Here is a 16,969-nt window from a genome sequence, read left to right as displayed (position 1 = left end):
TAGGAAGACTGCTGTCTGTAGGGGCGAGCAGGTAGAGTCTTCTTTTTAGGTTTCACCAGAGTATCCCACCTGGTCTCGTGTGCCGAGAGTTTCCGGGTTGTTGAGTCCAGGGACTCCCCGAAGAGTTCGTCACCAAGACAAGGTGCGTTAGCCAGGCGGTCTTGGTGGTTAATGTCGAGGTCAGAAACCCTCAGCCAGGCCAGACGCTGCATGGCAACAGCCATGGCAGATGCTCGAGAGGTCAGCTCAAACGAGTCATAGATGGAGCGAACCATGAATTTCCGGAGTTGGAGCAGACTGGAAATTTGCTGTTGGAAGAGGGGGACCTTATGTTCAGGAATGTATTTCTGTAAGGAGGAGAGTTGTTGCACCAGATGCTTCATGTAGAACGAGAAGTGAAAGGTGTAATTATTTGCCCTGTTGGCCAGCATCGCATTCTGGAAAAGGCGCTTGCCAAATTTATCCATAGTTTTTCCCTCTCTGCCAGGAGGGGTGGAGGCATAGACACTGGAGCCCTGAGTTTTCTTTAAGGTGGACTCTACCAGGAGAGATTCATGGGGCAATTGAGGCTTGTCAAACCCTGGGATCGGAATGATCCGGTACAAGCTATCCAGTTTGCGGGGGGCCCCGGGGACAGTGAGGGGGTTCTCCCAGTTTATATAAAAAGTTTCCCGTAGGATGTCGTGGACGGGTAATTTAAGAAATTCCTTGGGAGGTTGCTCAAAGTCTAGGGCATCGAGAAAAGCCTGGGACTTTTTAGAGTCGGACTCTAAGGGAATGGAAAGAGCCGTCGACATCTCCCTGAGGAATTTGGTGAAGGAGGACTGTTCGGGTTTTGAACCGGTATCAGCCACCGAGGGTTCCTCGTCTGTCGACGAAGCGTCTTCCTTGGTACCGTGCGGGGATTCTTCCCATAAGTCCGGGTCCCTGATGTCGGGGTGCGCACGGCGGGACATCGGTGTGGAGGGCTCGGCATGGCGGGTCTTGGAGAGAGACTTGCCGGAGCGTACTGAGGCGGTACCGGGAGAGGAAGACCGGTGCCGTTCCTGGTACCGGGAAGGGTCGGTAACAGAGCGGGCCTGCACCGTAGGTTGGGAACGGTGTGGTTCAGCCAAGAGCACCGGCATGGAAGTGTTAAGCGGTACCGAGGGGGTCGACACCGATGGAATCGTGCGAGGCTTGGACCGGTCCAGTACCGGAAGGTGTGGGGCCAACATCGCCGGCAACATTTGCTGGAGTTGCTGCTGCAGCTGTTCTTGCAATTGGGCTTGGAGTATGGCCGCGATGCGGTCGTCCAGGGGAGGCACCGGCAGTGTTCCCGCTAAGCTGCGTTGGCCTGCGCTCACGCACAAAATATTACATCGCAGCGCACAAGTTTCTCTTCACAGCGCACACACGCGTCGCAAATTTCCCCACAATTGCCATGCTTCGGTTCCTCTTCTTCCTTCCTTCCTCCCCCCCCGCGGGACCCTGCGGCACCATCAACTCTTACTCCCTCTAATGTCGGCCCTGCAGCTCCAGACTTCCTCGCACCTTCTCCCCTCCCCCTTTGGATCGCTATTATTTTAAATGTTATAGCCGCGGAGCTGTATCCATCAGTGGAGATGTCTAACCTCGGCCTGCCCCGGAACTCTTACTGCAACAGTGACTTCCTGTTCCTGCCTAGACGGGCGGCTGCTGCAGTAAGAGTTCCGGGGCAGGCCGAGGTTAGACATCTCCACTGATGGATACAGCTCCGCGGCTATAACATTTAAAATAATAGCGATCCAAAGGGGGAGGGGAGAAGGTGCGAGGAAGTCTGGAGCTGCAGGGCCGACATTAGAGGGAATAAGAGTTGATGGTGCCGCAGGGTCCCACGGGGGGGGGGGGGGGAGGAAGGAAGGAAGAAGAGGAACCGAAGCATGGCAATTGTGGGGAAGTGCAGAGCTGCAGGAGCTGTTATAGCCGCGGAGCTGTATCCATCAGTGGAGATGTCTAACCTCGGCCTGCCCCGGAACTCTTACTGCAGCAGCCGCCCGTCTAGGCAGGAACAGGAAGTCACTGTTGCAGTAAGAGTTCCGGGGCAGGCCGAGGTTAGACATCTCCACTGATGGATACAGCTCCGCGGCTATAACATTTAAAATAATAGCGATCCAAAGGGGGAGGGGAGAAGGTGCGAGGAAGTCTGGAGCTGCAGGGCCGACATTAGAGGGAGTAAGAGTTGATGGTGCCGCAGGGTCCCGCGGGGGGGGGGGGGGGAGGAAGGAAGGAAGAAGAGGAACCGAAGCATGGCAATTGTGGGGAAGTGCAGAGCTGCAGGGAAGAGTGTTGCGGTACCCAGCTGGAGGGAGAAGGAAGATGAGGGAGGGAATTAAAGGAGATGCCAGGGCTTGGAGCGTAGGAGGAAGGTATGCCAGTCTAAGGGAAAAGGAAGGGGGAGATGTGAGAGCATGGAGGGGGAGCGAAAGATGGAAGAAAAGGAAAGGAGAGAGATGCCAGAGAATCAGGGAAGGGGAGATACCAGACTATGAGGAGAGGTGTGGGAGAGGGAAGGCGAGGAGAGAGATGCCAGACCAATGGGGTGAAAGGAGAGATGGAAGGGGGAGGCATACAGTTTCTGGAAGGGGCATAGAAGGAGAGAAGATGCCATATAGGGGAAGAGAGACGGCAGACAGTGGATGGAAGGAAGAGAGTTACAAGAAGATGAGGAAAGGAGAAACCACAGAAGACAAAGGTAGAAAAAAATTTCTATTTATTTATTGCTTTAGGAGACATGTGTCACTGTTTCTGTGAAGCATTGTATGCAGAGTCCAGCTTCTTGCTGGTTCAATTTAACCTTTGTCTATGTATTTTTATTTTATCCCCCCTTTTACAAAACTGTGAAGCGTTTTTAGCACCAGCCTTGGTGGTAGCAGCTCTGATGCTCAGAATTTTATGAGCATCAGAGCTGTTACCTCCGTAGCTAAAATCCACACTACAGTTTTGTAAAAGAGGGAGGGGTTAGTTTGTGATTACATATTCCTTACTAGGCGAAGGTGTTTTCTGTGTTCTGTGTGTTTTCTGTTAGGATTGACGGTGTAGGATTGATCTGTGCTGGTCTGGCTTGTTTAGTTTTACAATGGGTGTATTGATGTACTGCTCACTGCAATATGTAAGATGCTGCCTTTTCCTAGGTACTCATGTGTGACGTGTGGTTTGTTACTAAAAATCATGTTTTTCTTACAGATGGGGGGGGGTGCCAAAAAATGATGGGCCCCGGATGTTACATATGCTAGGTACGCCACTGTATGTAAAGATACCAGAAAGCTGGCGTAGCAAAAACTTCTAAGTTTTGAGTATTTAACCCTCCCACAATCTCACGGGCACTCGTTTCAAGTTTATTGAGATTTTGATTTAAACGCAATATCAAATATTTTCAATGCGTATAACAAAAATAAATTTGGGGAAATAAATAAAACCATTTGAACCAGTGTTCCCGCTAAGCTGCGCTGGCGCACAAAATATTACATCGCAGCGCACACGTTTCTCGTCACAGCGCACAATCGGAAGAGGCGTACGGCAGATGGCAGGGCGGCGAGAGGAGAATCGGGCGAGTTGGCTCATAACTTGCTGGCGCCCGATATTTTTGGCTCACGGTGAAAAAAGTTTGCTCACAACACCCGCCCGCTTAGAGGGAACACTGGGCACCGGTACCGCTTTTTTCTTTTTCGGTACCATAGGTGCCGCTTTACGCTCTGGCGATGAGGAGGCCGATGACGGGACACTCACCGATATCGGAGCGGAGCGTTTGCGGGGTCAGTGCGGTGCCGGGAGGACCGGCGTCGCAGCCGTGGCAGGAGGGCGCTCGAGGGAAGTGGAAGGCTTCTTAGCCGGCTTACCTGGGGCCAGCGACCCCGAAGAAGGATCCGGCGGCGTCGAAGTAGTTGGTGCCGTCGACGTCGCGGCAGGTTCCATGGCAGATCTGGTGCCGAAAAGAATATTTTGCTGGATCTGCCTATTTTTCAATGTGCGCTTTTTAAGAGTAGCACAGCGGGTGCAGGTGTCAGCCCGATGCTCCGGACCCAAGCACTGCAGGCACCAATTGTGCGGGTCGGTGAGAGAGATCGGGCGTGCACACCGCTGGCACTTCTTAAAGCCCGGTTGAGGGGGCATGAAGGGAAACACGGCCTCCGCAAAATCGAAGCCGGAGGCCTGTATGGTGGCAACAGGCCCCGCCGGGGCCGGCCTGAAAAAATAAAGAAAACTCGACGAGTTTTTTTGTTTTTTTTTAAAAATAAAAGTAAAGTAATCCGAAGGGAAAAAATAGAAGAAAAATGAAAAATTACGCAAGCGGGAAGGCAGAAAACTGATTTTTCAACGGCCGTTGAAAACACATGCGTCTTCTTCGCTCCGCGGAAACGAAGAAACTGGGGACCACACACTCCTCCGTCGGGCGGGAAGGCACTCGCGCATGCGCGGTGTGGCCAACTAGAACTTTCTAGTTAAAAAAGTGTCCGTACCAGGGCTCCGTCGGTGACGTCACCCATGCGTTAAGAATATGCTGCCTGCTTGTCCTGGGATAATGTGATTTTACTTGCCTGCCTGGTGCGAAGGTGGCAGACTTCACACATCACATAGATAGGATTTTACATAGTGATGGGGAGAAGCCAGTTGGTTTGGTATATGTGGGTACCAATGACATAGGAAAATGTGGGAGGGAGGTTCTAGAAGTCAAATTCAGGTTCTTAGGTAGAAAGCTAAAATCCAGATCCTCCAGGGTAGCATTTTCAAAAATGCTCCCAGTTCCACACACAGGACCCAAGAGGCAGGCAGAGCTCTGAAGTCTCAATGCGTGGTTGAGACAATGGTACAAGGATTTAGATTTGTTAGGAACTGGACAACCTTCTGGGAAAGTGGGAGCTTATTCTAAAAGGATGGACTACACCTTAACTAGGATGGAAACAGGCTGGCACTAACGTTTAAAAAGCAGATAGAGCATCTTTTAAACTGACATGTGGGGGAAAGCCAACAGTCGTCCAGGAGCAGATAGTTCGGTGTGAGGTATCCTTGAAGAATACTATTGAAACAGGATATTTAGGGAATCCCAGTAGAGAGGTTTCAATAATGGTGAAAGAAACCCAGGAGGCAGAGTAAAAGACTCAAATTTTTCCCGTCTTCTCAGCAGCCTTTAGTTACAAATGCTAGAAGTCTAAAAAATAAAATAGGAGAGTTAGAGTATATAGCACTGAATGATGAGGTAGATATAATAGGCATCTTAAGAGACCTGGTGGAAGGAGAACAATCAATGGGACACAGTATTACCTGGTTACAAATTATATCGCAAGGACAGAGTAGATCAAATTGTTAAGGAAGGAATTGAATCAAATCAAATATTCTGCAAGACAGATAGCAGTGTGGAATCCATATGGATAGAAATTCCATGTGGGAAGAGAAGGAATATAAAGGTAAGATTATATTATCCCAGGACAAGCAGGCAGCCTATTCTCTTCATGTGGGTGATGTCATCCACGGAGCCCGGATGCGGACAGCTTCGCAAGCAGACTTGCTTGAAGAACTTTAGAAAATATGCGACTGCCGCCTCGCGCATGCGCGAGTGCCTTCCTGTCCGAAGCAGGGCGCATATCTCCTCAGTTCTCCGCGGAGCTGAGAAGTCCTATTTCGACGCTTTGTGCTAGACTCAGTTCTACTTAATGCCTTCTCTTACCACAGCTTGTGTTTTATTTTTTACAGGGTTTTCATTTAAAAAACAAAAAACAAAAAAACCCCCACTTAATTTTATTTTTCCTTTGTGTCACGGTGGGGCCTGCCTCGTGGCCTCAGCCTGCGGGCTTCGATCTCGCTGAGGCTATTTTTCCAAAAATGTCCCGGCTGGTCACAGGCTTCAATAAGTGTAGCCGTTGTCAGCACGTGATCTCCCTCACTGACCCACATAGGTGGTGTGGTTCAGTGTTTGGGACCTGACCATCATCCAGAGTCGTGTGCCCACTGTGCTACTCTTCAACCTCGAGCCATCAAACGTCGGCGAGTTCAAGTGGAGAAACTCTTTGACGGTATGGATCCACTTACCCCAGTCTCGACCTCAAATCCAGTCAAGCTTCTCACAGGGATTCCACTTTCTGCCTCAACCTTAAATCAAACCCTCCTTGTTTGACGGGTCCTCGTCCTCGGGCAAATCTGCTAAGTCTTCTCCTGAGGAGCCGCTTTCCTCACTGCCTCCTTCAGGTCAGGTACCAGCAGTAGTTATCAAGCTGCCCAAGAAGCATGTCTCAAAGTTGAAGAATCTTTCTTCCTTGGAGACTATAGCCAAACCAAATGTACCAGATCCTCAAGTCGTGGTGTCACATTTGGAGGCTATGATCCAGACCATTATGGATCGGCAGTTTGGTAATATGCTTGCCAAACATACTCCTTCCTCGACTCTGCTCCCTGCAGTCCAGTCTGAACACTTAGCAGTATCACAAGGAGTCGAGTCCTTGGCAGTCCCTCGAGCTGAATCTACCCACTCTATACAAGGAGTCGAGTCCTTGGGAGTGCCTCAAGAGGATTCTACACCCTCTATGCGAGGAGTTGAGTCTTTGCGAGTGTCTCGTCTGGAGCATAAGCACGCTACTCAAGGAGCCAAGTCCTTGTCAGTGCTTCGAGATACCTCGACACAAGGAACTCAGTCCTTTTTAGTGTCTCGATCTCCAGCCTTCCTTCCTCGCATAAAGTGTCGCCCTTTCCGAGGCATAGGGCGAAGACTCCTTGACGTTCCTCTCACCGAGACCTGCCTAGTTTGAGGCACAGTTCTCCACATCAGTCGAGGCATCCATTGAGGCACAGGTCCTCTTCTTGAGACAGCCATCTTTGTGTTTTCCCTGTCTCTGCCGCCGCAAAGCGGCGGCACGCTGGACTCTGCCCCCAGCAGGTTAGCCTATGATATTTCTACCCAGATTCTCTGCGGCGCACGCCACAAGCTCCAGCACTTCTGCACTATTTTTTAGACACTTCTGTTACAATTTTAAGTTGTTTTATATGTTTTTAACAGTAGTATTTACCTGCCTGTGATTTTATTTTGTAGCCATCTTTGTGTCTTCCCTGTCTCTGCCGCCGCTTTGCCAATGTTATGCTGATTAAAAAAAAAAAATTGTCAGGAGGGATGCCTACTCCTTCCTGCCACTGGATCTACCCTGCCCCCGAACCTCAAAATTAGTTGACAGGCCTTCTGCTTCCCGGTACAACTGGGAGGGACCTAAGGCCCTGATTGGCTCTGACACCTAAGGCCCCTCCCAGTCTAGACCTGTCAGCATCTCCGATATGATTCTGGAATGCAAAGTTAGGGCATCAATCGGATGGTGGTTTTAATATTAATGCCCTCATTTGCTTGCTAGAATCAGAGAATGAGCAATTGTATGGAAAACCACGTGGTGAGCCAATTTGGGCATTGGGTCTGCAAATAAGATCAGTCGCTAAATCAGTTAAAGCAAGATCGTAGACTTTAGTGCATTTAGCCCAGTCCTTTACCCAGCTAGGGTACAAATCCAGGGGCAGGGTGGCCCCCGCATGTGTGAATCGGTAAAAGAGCTTAAGACCTATGTGAATGGACTATAACGAGAAACCGGGCCTTGAAACCACTCTGGGCTTAAAAACTCTTTCTACCTTGTATTTGGGGAAAACTGAGTCCATACAAGTTGGAAGAATGTTAAAGGAATAAGGCAGTTCAATGGAGTGTCATAATGGTCGGCAGCCCCTTTTACCTTTCATGGATTGTACTACACACTCTTGCCGATCCCATGGCGCATTCTGGATAGGCCTGTGGGCTTCGTCTGTATGGCATGCTCTCGTTGAATGAATAAACTCTTGGATGTTTTCTATTCACAGGGGTGTCTTTTTGGCTGTTAGGTGCTGCTATTAGTCATGGATTTATACCTTCTGTTTCTCTTCTATATATGTCTGCCAGGGGCGCTCCATTTTGGCGACATATACCTATTGGTTGGCCTCCAATTCCTGTTTTTCTTCTTTCTAGACAGCATATGTTTGAACAATGTTTCTCTTGGTTAGGAAAGTTAATGTATTAGTTCTAAGGGGGAAGGGGGAGGTGTAGCAGGGTATATTTTCTTATCTGTCTGGTGGTTTTGGTGGGGGAGATGAATGATGTGGCCAGGATTGGAACAGGTTATGAATGGAATGTGGTAGGTTGGCTACATTCTCCTTAGGCTTAGCTGGGGGGCTCTCTGGGGATTCTTTTGCTTATTACTGTTTTATTAGACAATGCTGTTTTTTATGGCTATGGCTGATTTGAAGTTCCTAACTTTAAACGTAGTGGGCCTTAACTCACCTGTTAAGAGAATGAAAATGTTCACCTTCCTAAAGAAAGAAAAAGTAGATGTAGTCTTTATTCCAGGGGTGTCAAAGTCCATCCTTGAGGGCTGCAATCCAGTCGGGTTTTCAGGATTTCCCCAATGAATATGCATGAGATCTATTAGCATACAATGAAAGCAGTGCATGCAAATAGATCTCATGCATATTCATTGGGGAAATCCTGAAAACCTAACTGGATTGCGGCCCTCAAGGAGGGACTTTGACACCCCTGCTTTATTCAAAAGACACATCTGTCTGCAAGAGAGAATAATAAACTGCACAGAGACTGGTTGAGTGAGATTGCATATTCTTTTCTAATTCTAAATAAAGAAAAATGGCAATATTGCTTCATAAAACCATGACTTTTACCTTTCACAAGGTTGTGCAGGACCCCCAAGGGAGGTTTGCCATCTGGGCTGTTGAACTTCAAGGACTAGTGGCCCTTTGTAACTCATATGCCCCAAACACATTCACACTAATTTTTCTCTGAGGTAATGGCATGGGTTTTGGTGCTTCCCAACAATATGCTGATTATGGTGGGAGACTTTAATATGGCCAATAACCCCAATATGGACAGCAAACCCCCTTCATCCACTCCACAAGGATAATGAACGGTTGGGGGTTAATTCTCTCATTGAAGAACTGGACCTCATAAATGCTTGGAGAGTTTACCATCTAGGAGAGGTTGATTTCACCTTCCTTTCTTGGGTCTACAGCAGCTATTTGCACATAGACTATATGTTAAATCCCTGCCACAGCAATGGGAAGAGTCACAAGATTCCATATTTTGGATGTGGTCTTTGCAAATCACTAAGCAGTGACTGTAAGCCTGAGATGGCAAACAGAGCTGCGGGACTGGGTATGGAGGTTGAATCCCACTTTATACCTTGATGAGGAATTTTGGGCATACCTGGTGGGGGAATGGAATGAATATGTGAGATAATGCGGAAGGGAAGTCTTAGACACTGTTTTCCAGGGAGGCCGCTAAAGCCTTTTTGAGAGGTAAAATTATTACTTATACTATAAGGCAGTGTTTTTCAACCGCTGTTCCGCGGCACACTAGTGTGCCGCGAGATGTTGCCTGGTGTGCCGTACGATCAGGGCAGTACCACCAGTCTAGGGAGAGGGCGGTCCGCCCCACGTGGACAGAGAGAGCTGGACGGGGGACCCGCGGAGTTCAATACATCTCGAGCCGCGAGGCTCGTCTTCTGTTCCTGCCTGCCCTGCAGCTAACATATAGCCGATCGCAAGCGTTCCCCGATGTCAGCGCTGACGTCGGAGGGAGGGCTTAAGCAAAGCCTGCCCTCCGACGTCAGCGCTGACGTCGGAGAATACTTCCGTTCGGCTATTTGTGTGCGGCAGGGCAGACAGGAAGCAGAAGACAAGCCTCGCGGCTTGAGCTTCGTTTTGCTGAGAAAGTTGCAAAGATGGGCTGGTAGGCAAACACGGAACACAAAAGGGGGGAGGGAGTGCGTTTTGGACACAAGGTATGAACTTGGGAGAGAGGAAGGGAGGGAAAGAGATGCTGAGGTGGGGGAGGGAATGCGTTTTTGGACACAGAAGAAATGGACTTGGGAGAGAGGAAGGGAGGGAAAGAGATGCTGAGGTGGGGGAGGGAATGCGTTTTTGGACACAGAAGAAATGGACTTGGGAGAGAGGAAGGGAGGGAAAGAGATGCTGAGGTGGGGGAGGGAATGAGTGTTTGGACACAGAAGGCATGGACTTTGGAGAGAGGAAGGGAGGGAAAGAGATGGTTGTGTACACGGGGAATAGAAGAAAGGAGAATTTTTGGTCATAGGGAGGGAGTGAGGTACAGATAGTGGCATACCAGGGTGGGGGGGGGGGCGGTCTGCCCCACCCCGGGTTTACGTCCCAAGGGGGTGCACAGCTGGCCACCCTCCAGTGTTGTCCCTAGGCCGGCAAACTGCGGCTCTTTAGCCACTTGACTGCCACCGCCGCCAACGGTGTTTTTGGCGGTGGCAGCATTATAAAATACTTTCTTTGTGTTTATTTGATTCCTATTCAAGAGAATTACTTTATATATAGTCAATATAGGCACAGAGTTAAATTTTTTAACATTTTCTAATGGTGGTGTGCCTCGTGATTTTTTTCATGAAACAAGTGTGCCTTTGCCCAAAAAAGGTTGAAAAACACTGCTATAAGGAAATGCCAGCAACAGAATGCTGAATTAGTCTCCCTGTCCCAAAAACTGCAGGGTTGCGAGCAATATCACATCTCGTCATTGTCCACCTCTGATGCACAACAGTATACAGCATTAAGAAAGCAGATTGACAACATTCTCACATCCAGGGCTATGACTCACATCAGTATCTACAAATATAAACTGTATTACTGGGGTAATAGAGCAGGGAGGCTGCTTGCAAATCTGATGAGAACTTCTACGAAGATCTCACGTATAACTTGAATTAAAGGAGCAGATTCTAAACTTCACACACAAGAAAAGGACATTGTGGAACAATTTCTTGATTTCTATCAAAATCTGTACAGTAAGGGATCTTACGATGAAGTGGCACGGGATGACTTTTTCAATAATTTGGACATACCACAGGTATCTCCAAGCCCAATTGGAGATGCTTAACATACCTATAAGCATAAAGGAAATTCACCAAGCCATTAACAAATTCAAGCTGGATGGGACCCACGCTCTACAAGATTTTGAGAGGCCAAGTGAGCCCTGCCTTGGCTGTAATGTGTACTGAACGCCATTGGGGTGGGGTTAGTTGCTGCCACAGCAATGCAAAGCTCATGTGGTGGTGATACTTAAGCCCAGAAAACACCTGGAACTTGTTGGCTCCTACAGGTCCATATCCCTTCTTAACCAAGATATGAAAATCCTGATGGTCATTTTAGCACGGTGTTTAGGCAAGGTGATATCCCATCAGGTCCACACAGATCAGGTGGGTCTCGTACCCGGCCACTTCGCATCTTCTAATATATTAAAAGCTCTGGTAGTTTTATGGGAGGGAAGGAATAAACCAGGGGATAATTTGCTGGCTAGCTTGGATGCTGAAAAGGTTTTTGACAAGGTCACATTGAGGACCTTTTTGGGTTGTGCAGTGTTTTGGTATTATTGGGCCTCTCCAGCAATGGATTACCACCATGTACGCCACACCAACGATGCAATTGATAATATAAAAAGAATAGGATCCCGACCATCCCCCTTTTACTAGGGAATTGCCAGGGGTGCCCTCTGTTCTCATTGCTATTTATATTATCTTTGGAACCTCTAGCCATAAAAATAAGTAGTTCAGGGGATCTCAGGGGCATAGTAGTGGGGGGGCACAGAAATGTCATATAGAATTAGATGATATGTTGCTCTTTGCTGGAGAGGCCAAGACCCACATCTCCAGACTTATATCCTTTATCCAACAATTTAGATCATTCTCAGGGCTTAGTATTAATTCTGGGAAGTCAAGAGGCCTTGCCAGTCTCCAAACATCATGTGCCTTGTCTTCCTTTCCTTTAAGATGGGCATCTGGAGAGTTGAAATACCTTGGAGTTTGTTTTTTTGTTGTTTGGACTGGGGAAAGAAGTATAAGCGCCATGTCGTACAAAAGATTGAGGAGTTCCCAAGAATATTGCTCCAGGTGGAGTGAGCTCCCACTTTCTTGGACTGACTCAGTAAAAATGGTCCTACTACCCAAGGTGTTCTACCCTTTACAAATGATACCTATCTGGATAAAGCAGAAATACAAATGCCCGTTTCAGTCATCCATAGGTACTTTTATTTGGAGGGCCTACAGGGCTAGAGTAGGGTTTCATAAACTCACACAAAATAAGGAGAGGGGAGGACTGGGACTCCCTCACCTCTGTCTTTATAATGTTGCAACACTCATGAGGTGGATACACGAGTTTCATACTAAATGGGGGAGATATACACCCATGGGATTCTTTGATGGTTGGGCAAAACCATGTAAGTGTTATTAGCTTATGTTTCCGTAGGAGGTTGACGACTTGGAGTGCACAGGAGTAATGAGGTGCGACTAGATCTTTAAAGAGGGCCTGGCGCTGGTGGAGACAACATATAGGGGGTGCACCGACTAACTGGGCCACGATTCCCTTAATTAATAATCCATGCTTCTCTGCTGGGTAGGGGGACCATGGAGATTAGAGGAACAATTTTGGAGGGGCCAATATCTGGGACAATCACATTAGTGTCTCGAAAGTAATTTTCCTACTTTTGATACACTGAAGCAGGGTTTGGAAGTGCCAAAACAACATTTTTTATATACCTTCAATTACACCATTATTATTTTAGCGAATGCTCCAAAGCAATGCAAGAGGTGCATTCTCTAAAAATTGATCACATATTTTTCCACCTCTCCAGATCAGCAAATTCAGTATCTATGTGGTATAGAGTGGGTAGAGAGGAATGGGCAATACATTTTTTTGACAATGCTTAAGAACAAAAGAATTGCCGTTGCTGGGTCAGACCAGTGATCCATCATGCCCAGCAGTCTGCTCCCGCGGTGGCCCTTAGATCAAAGACCAATGCCCTAATTGCTAAGAGTGCTTTATGATTGCTGCCCAGAGATCCAGAAATGCAGTTTTGCAGGAAATGCAGTTCAAAAATCCTACAAAGAACATATTTGACCAGATGTCAAGGGGTAAAGGATGGGCTGTGGGACTCTGATGAGTGTGTGTTGTAAATGTACAAAAAGTACACTATTGCATACGTTGGTTAAATGCCCAGAACTTGACTCCTACTGGACACAGATTTTAGCTTCTATCTCAAAGGTGTTGCAGAAAGATATACAATGGTCCTACATTGTCTTGGTGTTGGGACATGAAGAGGGACTTCAGCTTACCATGGAACAGTGTAAATTTGAATCCATAGCTATGTGAATGTGCGTGACCAGTGACGTTTCCGCTGTGGCTGGGAAGTATGAAGGAGGTGGTGCAGTGGGAACTTCGTGGTGAATGTCAAGACCAGAGACAAAAGAAATAAATTTATTGGAAATTATGGAATTTCTTTTTGTCTATATATGAGGGGGGAGGTGGAATGGGGAACTGGGAGAGCTGGAAGGGAGATGAGATGAAAGGTCTAGTTTTATGAGTACTAGGAATACACCGTATATACTTGAATATAAGTCTATCCGAATAAAAGTCAAGACCCCCTTCCCCCCCAAAAAAGGAGAATTCGCAGTAGCCAGTAAGGAAGCTGCTCAGCGCCGAGAAACAGCGCCAAATTGTGCTGCTGCTCGTGTCACTGATTTGGACTAAGTGGATCCGTGCAGCCGGTTAGCAGCTGGGCAGGAGTTCAGAAAGCTTGCTCCTGCCCGCTGCACCTCCACCAACGATTGGCAGAGGACCCGCTGCACCTCCACCAGATTTGCAGAGGTAGGAAGATAAGGCAGGGAGGAGGAGGGGGGTACAGCCTGGCCGTGGCAGCCTTAAAAAATTCTGGGAGGAGGCATTGATCTGAATATGAACTGGTACCTTCATTTTTGGGCCAATTTTTTGGCCCAAAAATCCCGGTTTATATTTGAGTATATATGGTATGCAAAAAATTATCTCTCAGAAATGGTTGCTACATGTGATGCACATTGATGATGATGTTTAATGCCTATGCACAAATTCTGTTATTCTTTGTGTCCTTCGTATATTGTTAACATGTGTATTATCCATTTTGGAGAGTCTTCTTTAATAAAAATTATAAAAAAAAAGAAGCAGCTAACAAAACCACAACCATGGGTTCTATAATGAAGATATAGTCACAGGATTTTTATTACATGCACATCCTACCTTTAGAAGGCAGCATTGAGTTCTGGTTTGGTGTGGTAAGCACACTTTTCTTTTCATTAACACTCTTCTTACAAACTGGAGTCACTGGAGCTGGTAATGCAAACTCATTCTTCACATGAGATTTAATGTCAGAATTCTCTTTGTTGTCAGATTTCTTCATAGTCATTCTGGACTTTGGTGTTCGTGATACAGATTCTGATTGTGAATTCTGCACAGGTTTGGAAAACAGGAAAATTTAATAAGATGTATGGTTTACAAAACAGTGTTCGCATTTAAATAACTTGACTTGAACTCACAGGATTCTGACACCCACCCTTGTTTATATTCTTGATAACTTTATTGACCAAGCTTTCATTAACAAATTCTAAGTCACTCACCATCTGATGAACCCTTCTAAATTAAATTTCTGCTTAAGATACTTCCTTGGTATGAATTTTCACCCTCGAGTCTGGCACCCACATCCAAGGATGAGACCACTGTTCTCTTTAAATTTACATTCTGTATCTTATTTTGATAGCTCATGATAGTTCTGCATAATAAACTGTCCTATAGAAAGGAAACTGTTAGAAACATGACAGCAGATAAAGGCCAAATGGCCCATCTAGTTTGCCCATCCGCAGTATCCACTATCTCCTCCTGTCCCTAAGAGATCCTATGTGCCTGTCCCACATTTTCTTGAATTCAGACAGTCTTGTCTACATCACCTCTACTGGGAGACTATTCTATGCATCTACCACCCTTTCCTGTAAAAAAGTATTTTCTTAGATTATGCCAAATGTAGTAACCAATGATAATTTACTGTAGTACAGACATAAAAAAAAAAACATAGAAAAACCTGACACAGGCCATGTTTTACCTACAGTACACTGAGGGCTGCCTCAGGGGGTAGCATCACTATAAAATAAAGTAAAATTAATAAAATCATAATAAAAACAGTTTAAATCAAATTAAATGCTGTTGTTAAAACCAAAAAAATACCCACAGAGACTACAGATAAAGACAACATAATGTGTAAAATGCACATAAAAATTACAACTAGAAAATACATGAACAGCCATCTAAACATACTGAAATGTAAGCTGTGATAAAATATTCTTAACAAGGTTAGCTGTTATCTGCAAAAAAAAAAAAAAAAAAAAATTTTTTTTAAAAAAATCTTTATTAATTTTCAAATGTTAACAGTGCCATACAATAAATTTAAACAAACACTACACAGAATGCACTTTAAATACACAAATAATTCAAAAAAACAATCATTTTCATCCCCCCTCCCCATAATTAATAAAAGAAGAAGTACATATTTTATTTCAATAATATAGATAATTAAATATAGCAAACAATAATACAACATTTTCCTTCCCCTACCCACCCACCCTGGATGTGTAAGAAAGTCAAATAAAAGGAAAGGTACATGACAGTTATTGTGACTCAATAAATGCAGTCAATGGGCTCCATACCATTTTAAATGCGTTACTATATCCCAAACATTCCACGTTCATTCTTTCATATTTGTAACTGGAACATAAGTTTGCCCACCAGAAAGTATAATTCAATCAATCATAACTCTTCCAGTTATGTGTAATCATCTGGAAGGCTATTCCCATCATTATTAAGAAAAGCCAGCTTTTCTGTCGATCCAAAGAAGGTTTAACCATGCTGTTATCTGGAGGTTTATTTTTCTGTTTTGAACATTATCTCCAGATGGCCTCAATGAGATTTATCAGGTTTTTTTTAAATGATTGTTAATGTGATTACAGATGTAAAATGAAGGTACCCTTTATCATTTCTAGCTTGTCCCCTCCCATTTGCATTTTTATAGATCATTTATTTTATATATATTTATTTTTTTAATTCATTTTTATTGGTCCAGTTGTATGAATATCTATTTATCCACTAGGCAACATTTATTTATTCATCTATTTCATTAGGCAGCGTCAGCCTTTTTGCATTTTTAATCCAATTACTGTTTTAAAATAGCTTATTTTGGGCCTTTATGACCATTTGAAGTCTTATTATATGCAAATGAGGTGATGCCACTTTAAAAAAACCATTTTGTTCAATATGCCTGGGCTACTATGTTTAAGCTAAAAATTAGATATTCTGACTCCCCAGAATATACTCTATTAGAGGATATGGGTTTTTTAATTTGGTTTCAAGCCTGTTTTTCATCTAGATTTTTTGAAATATTTTCAGGTTTCCACAGGTCATTTCTTTGCATTTTATTGGCACCTAAAGGCATTTTAACTCAATCTGCAATTCAATTGCTGTTTTTAAATAGCTTATTTTGGTCCTTTGGAACCGTTTGTGGTTTTATTATATGCAAATTAGGTCACTTTTTAAATCACATTTTTAATTACCATTTTAAACACATTTTTTTCAAAGCTCCTAGGCTATGTTTGAGCATAAACAGTAAAACCTCCAACGCTCATAGGAATTCTACAAGTGTTGGAGCTTTTACCACAGTGATAAAAACCTAATAATGCATCTTGATAAAAGGGAGTCTATCACAGCTTACCTTTCTGTATGCTTAGATACCTGTTTATATATTTTCTAGTTGTAGTTTGTGTGTGCATTTTACACACTATGTAGTCTTTTTATCTGTAGTCCTTATGGATATTTTTTGGGATTGAATAATTGCATTTGATTGAAACAATATTTCATTTTATTATGATTTTATTAATTTTACTTTGTTTTATGCAGTCCTTAGCATGGGCGAAACATGGCCTGTGTTGGATTTTTATATATATTTTTTATGTCTGCACTATAATAAATTATCCTTGGTTATTACATTTGTCTGAACAGCTGGTTTGATTACCATTTTGGATTTTGTAGACCACCTGCCCTGTTTTCTAGTTCTTTCCCTAGATTACTCCTGAGCCTATCG

At 45.0% G+C, this 16,969-nt stretch overlaps 1 protein-coding gene across 4 annotated transcripts in view; it reads right to left on the bottom strand.

The window, feature by feature from the left end:
- MELK (maternal embryonic leucine zipper kinase) overlaps nt 1-16,969 on the bottom strand; it is a 204,196-nt gene that overhangs the window by 32,241 nt on the left and 154,986 nt on the right. For all 4 annotated transcript variants that reach the window (XM_033956774.1, XM_033956776.1, XM_033956777.1 and 1 more), the window contains one exon: nt 14,086-14,293. In XM_033956774.1, coding sequence (XP_033812665.1) covers nt 14,086-14,293 — 208 coding nt within the window. The remainder of the gene's footprint in view (nt 1-14,085; nt 14,294-16,969) is intronic.

Source organism: Geotrypetes seraphini, chromosome 8 (genome assembly GCF_902459505.1).
Source record: "Geotrypetes seraphini chromosome 8, aGeoSer1.1, whole genome shotgun sequence".
In the NCBI taxonomy this organism is placed as follows: domain Eukaryota; kingdom Metazoa; phylum Chordata; class Amphibia; order Gymnophiona; family Dermophiidae; genus Geotrypetes; species Geotrypetes seraphini.
The sequence above is the reverse complement of the archived record's forward strand: the minus strand, read 5'-3'. Positions and strand labels throughout refer to the sequence as shown.